Source organism: Olea europaea, unplaced genomic scaffold (assembly GCF_002742605.1).
Source record: "Olea europaea var. sylvestris unplaced genomic scaffold, O_europaea_v1 scaffold770, whole genome shotgun sequence".
NCBI lineage: Eukaryota > Viridiplantae > Streptophyta > Magnoliopsida > Lamiales > Oleaceae > Olea > Olea europaea.
In genome coordinates this window covers 22,666-26,471 of record NW_019266118.1, presented here as the reverse complement: position 1 = coordinate 26,471, position 3,806 = coordinate 22,666, and the positions used below count along the sequence as shown (strand labels likewise).

The 3,806-nt window shown below is 35.9% G+C and overlaps 1 protein-coding gene and 1 long non-coding RNA gene across 3 annotated transcripts; one reads left to right on the top strand and one right to left on the bottom strand.

Moving 5' to 3' along the window:
• Window positions 1–10: 10 nt before the first annotated feature.
• LOC111391260 (zinc finger MYM-type protein 1-like) lies at window positions 11–1,438 on the top strand. Its single transcript, XM_023016433.1, has 2 exons — window positions 11–627; window positions 1,358–1,438. Exons 1-2 carry the CDS (start codon window positions 79–81, stop codon window positions 1,385–1,387), a joined length of 579 nt encoding a protein of 192 aa, XP_022872201.1. The 5' UTR covers window positions 11–78; the 3' UTR covers window positions 1,388–1,438.
• Window positions 1,439–1,714: 276 nt separating this feature from the next.
• LOC111391265 lies at window positions 1,715–2,959 on the bottom strand. Of its 2 annotated transcripts, none has more exons than XR_002702094.1 (3): window positions 2,656–2,959; window positions 2,292–2,512; window positions 1,715–2,206 (listed from the first exon to the last, which is right to left on the bottom strand). It is a non-coding gene; the product is annotated as an uncharacterized LOC111391265 (long non-coding RNA). The 2 variants fall into 2 exon arrangements; XR_002702093.1 differs by having other exon boundaries at window positions 1,715–2,203; window positions 2,656–2,958.
• Between the last annotated feature and the right edge of the window lie 847 nt (window positions 2,960–3,806).

The following is a 3,806-nucleotide window of genomic DNA, read 5'->3' as shown; positions in this document are numbered from 1 at the left end:
ATGATTCGTGATGAGCTTGGAGAAAATTGCTTTTGTATTCTTGTTGATGAAGCACAAGATGAATCTAAAAGAGAACAAATGGCCATTATCTTGCGATTTGTGAACAATGATGGTGTTATAATAGAACGTTTCTTTGCAATCAAAAGCGTTAGTGATACTACATCATCGAATCTAAAAAATGAGATATGTGATGTTCTTGTTCGTCACGACCTTCAGGTTAAAAAAATTAGAGGGCAAGAATATGATGGTGCTAGCAATATGCGTGGTACTTGGAACGGACTTCAAGCGTTATTTCTTAAAGAATGTCCATATGCTTACTATATCCACTGTTTTGCTCATCGACTACAACTGACATTGGTTTCTGCAGCCAAGGATGTGATTTGTATTTGGAAATTTTTTTCTCATTTGGACAATATTGTTAATATTATTACTTCTTCTCCTAAGCGCATTAATGCGTTACAAACTGCTCAAAGAAGGGAGCTTGAGGATATGTTGGCTAGTGGAGAACGACAATCTGGAAGTGGGATCAATCAAATTGGTAATTTGCAAAAATCAGGCTCTACTCGTTGGAGTTCACATTATGAATCGGTAAAGAGTTTGATAGATATGTACGCTGCAACTTGCAAGGTACTTGAGTATCTTATTGTTCATTCTCCAAATGGAAGATCTCGTGCTGAGGTTCATGGTGTTTATGAAACCATTAAAAGCTTTGAATTTGTATTCTCATTACATTTAATGCATAAAATTTTGGGATTCAGCGACATATTTTGTCAAGCTCTTCAAAAAAAATCTCAAGACATCCCGACTGCTATCAGATTTGTCTCCACTACAAAAGGTCTCCTTCAAGAATTTAGACAAGATGGTTGGGAGGAATTTCTTAATGCGGTGAAAACTTTCTGTTTAAGAAATGATGTTGATATACCCGACCTAAACTTGTTTTATAAGATTGGTCGTCCTCGTGAAGAAGTTACGCTTGAGCATCATTACCACTTTAATGTTTTTAATGAAGCCATAGATTTCCAACTGATGGAGTTAAATACAAGATTTAATGAACTATCAGTAGAACTCCTTTCTCTCATTGTTGCTTTGGATCCTCAAAATTCTTTTGAATCATTCAATGGGGATGATATTTGCAAGCTTGCAGAGAAGTTTTATCCTTGTGATTTTTCACAGCAAGAGCTTCATTCTTTGAGGTTTGAGTTGAAACATTATGAGTATGATGTGATTCGTGATCCTCGATTTCAAGTGTCTTCACTTTCTGAATTATGCAAGCTTTTGGTTGCAAGTAGAAGGTCAGAAAATTACATTGTTCTCACTAAATTGATTCGTCTTGTTCTAACACTACCTGTATCTACAGCGACTACTGAACGAGCTTTTTCAGCAATGAAACATGTGAAAACAGCAATTCGTAACAGAATGGAAGATGAGTTTCTTGCTGATTGTATGATACTCTACATTGAACGAGAATTTGCCAAGAAAATAGATATAGATTTTATTATAGACGAATTTTATGTAGTTAAAGCTCGACGGACTCAACTTCAGTAGGTAATGTCGTAATGAAATTTTATGTCGTGTACTTTATAAAATTTTTGCATGTATATTTTAAATTTCAGCCCCCCTCAACATAATTTTCTGGATCCGCCTGCTCTAGTTTGTTAGGAACATTTTTTTGTGTTCAAGTTATTATAGGAGACACAAAGCTTACTCTAGAACAGAAACGAATGCAAGCAATCCCATGTCAGATAGTATCCATGATTTACATATCAAGCATAATTTACTAACTAGGCTTATCAAACGTATCATACAAGACTTCAATTCATAACCAAAAAACATAAAGGTACACCGAACATAATTTATGCCAAATTAAGAATCGATTACATAGACATGGAGTTTGACTGCTACAACATAAGCCCTTTACTCAATTACATAGATGTAACAGATTCATGTAGATCTTCCCTTTCCTTTCTCGCTCTCCTCTGTTGCTCCTTTTTCCTTGCGGAACGTTATATTGATGGATATCCCAAGCCTTCTTGTTCTGTTCTTTGTTGGGCATTTCGACAAGTTGTGCCCAGGCTTTCTATGCCTTCGTCATTGATGTCATTTTGGGAGCGGAGTTTACCTGGTGGCAATAGACAAGTTTTGTAACAAATGGATAGAGATCTCTGAGAAGATTTCACAACATCAAGAGGAACGTATGAAATGTCTGCTAAAAAGCATAAATAAACCAGTCAAATTGCATTTACATTTTTCAACAAGTACTTGCAATTCTGCCAATATAAATTTACACCTACTATTGTAATAAACATCATGAATTGAGAATTTCAAATCTCCAGTCTTCATGCAGTCACTGAAAAGGTAAAGCCTTGCGTTATTGTCCTCGAACATGTAACATAGCAACAGTTTCATTTCTTTATATTTCTTACTAGAAATTCCTTCCACACCTTACCACCTTCAGTCTACGTCCAAAGTCTCGATTCAATTCTCCACGCCCATATTAAATACCCACCGACTTCTGTATTTGACAATATAAAAACTTTTTTTTTCCCCATAAATCACATTCCAATAGGAAAATCAAATACATAAATCAACAGCCCCTTTTCTAACAATAAAAAGGCAAAATCAGGAGATGATTTTAACAGCCTTCAATGTAATTACCTTCAGTCAAGTGGACTTCATATTCGATCAAAGTAACCACAAAAGCTGAAACTTTCATTATTACTGTCTTTGGGCGGAAGTGGATTCAAACTTCATTTGACACAAACCTAAAGATGGATTTTCGAAATGGATTTGGGGTTATGGCTTGGGACATGTTTTTGGGTTTTGCCAATTCTTGCGATTTTCCCGTACAGACGTGAAGAATGAAATGGATTTCGGGGTTAGGGATTGGGTTTTTTCGGAAATGATAAGGCGTATTTTATTTGATAATGACAAGGCATGTGAGGATCCACTTATCCTCACTTCAGTATTTAATTGTTCACCTAGATTTTCTGTTATCTACGCGGACAGATGCATTTGACAAGAGAGTAATATTGCTAGCAGTCGCTCGTTGCAGCAATCGTTCTACGTGACATACATATAATAAATAGCTATTTGATGTATGATTCAATAAAAAATTATCATATTTATTCATCAAATAATCACATGACAAATGTATGTTACGTATAGCGATTATCGAAGTGAGCGTCGTGAATAGCATTATTGTTGACAAAATTCATTCGGTGGGTAATTGAGTGCAACTAATATATCTTCAACGGCTAATGGGATAATGGATGACGAAAGTTCGGTGGCCAATTAAAAATTTAACTCCAGGATTTTTGGACCACTGAATCATTTGACAAAACGTTCTTACCCAAACTATCCACTTCCAAATAATTCTCCACCCTCCCATTTCCGAGCCGCATTTTCCCTTTTCCTTTTCGGACCCTCTTCTCAGAAAATTCATGCAAAATTAAATCAATCAATTTTTTCTGGAAAGAATTAAAATCCACTTTAAGTCGTTAATTTTGTTTTCCCCATTCGATTTTGTGTATCACATCGGGTTAGATTTTTATTTCTGTTGAAATTGATATGTTTTTAATTTGATTTTTGTGTTTGATTAATATTGATTGTTAATGGATGAATGTGTTTAGGTGGTGGATTATTGATCGATTAGATGACAAGTCAAGGAGGGTCATCAAGGAAAAGCATATCGTTGACCAGCTCCTCGTCGCGGGTGAGGAAATCAGCCGCTGAGAATGGAGGCGGCGGAGGAGCTGGCGACTCCTCCTCATCTCACCGAAAGTCTATTTCTACTTCTCGTTCTATGT

Excerpts from the sequence above, each read along its gene's own strand:
- LOC111391260 (XM_023016433.1), top strand. The coding sequence starts at position 79 with ATGGCCATTATCTTGCGATTTGTGAACAATGATGGTGTTATAATAGAA. Across the intron at positions 628-1,357 it reads TGTACGCTGCAACTTGCAAG|CGACTACTGAACGAGCTTTT; the intron begins GTACTTGAGTAT and ends CTGTATCTACAG.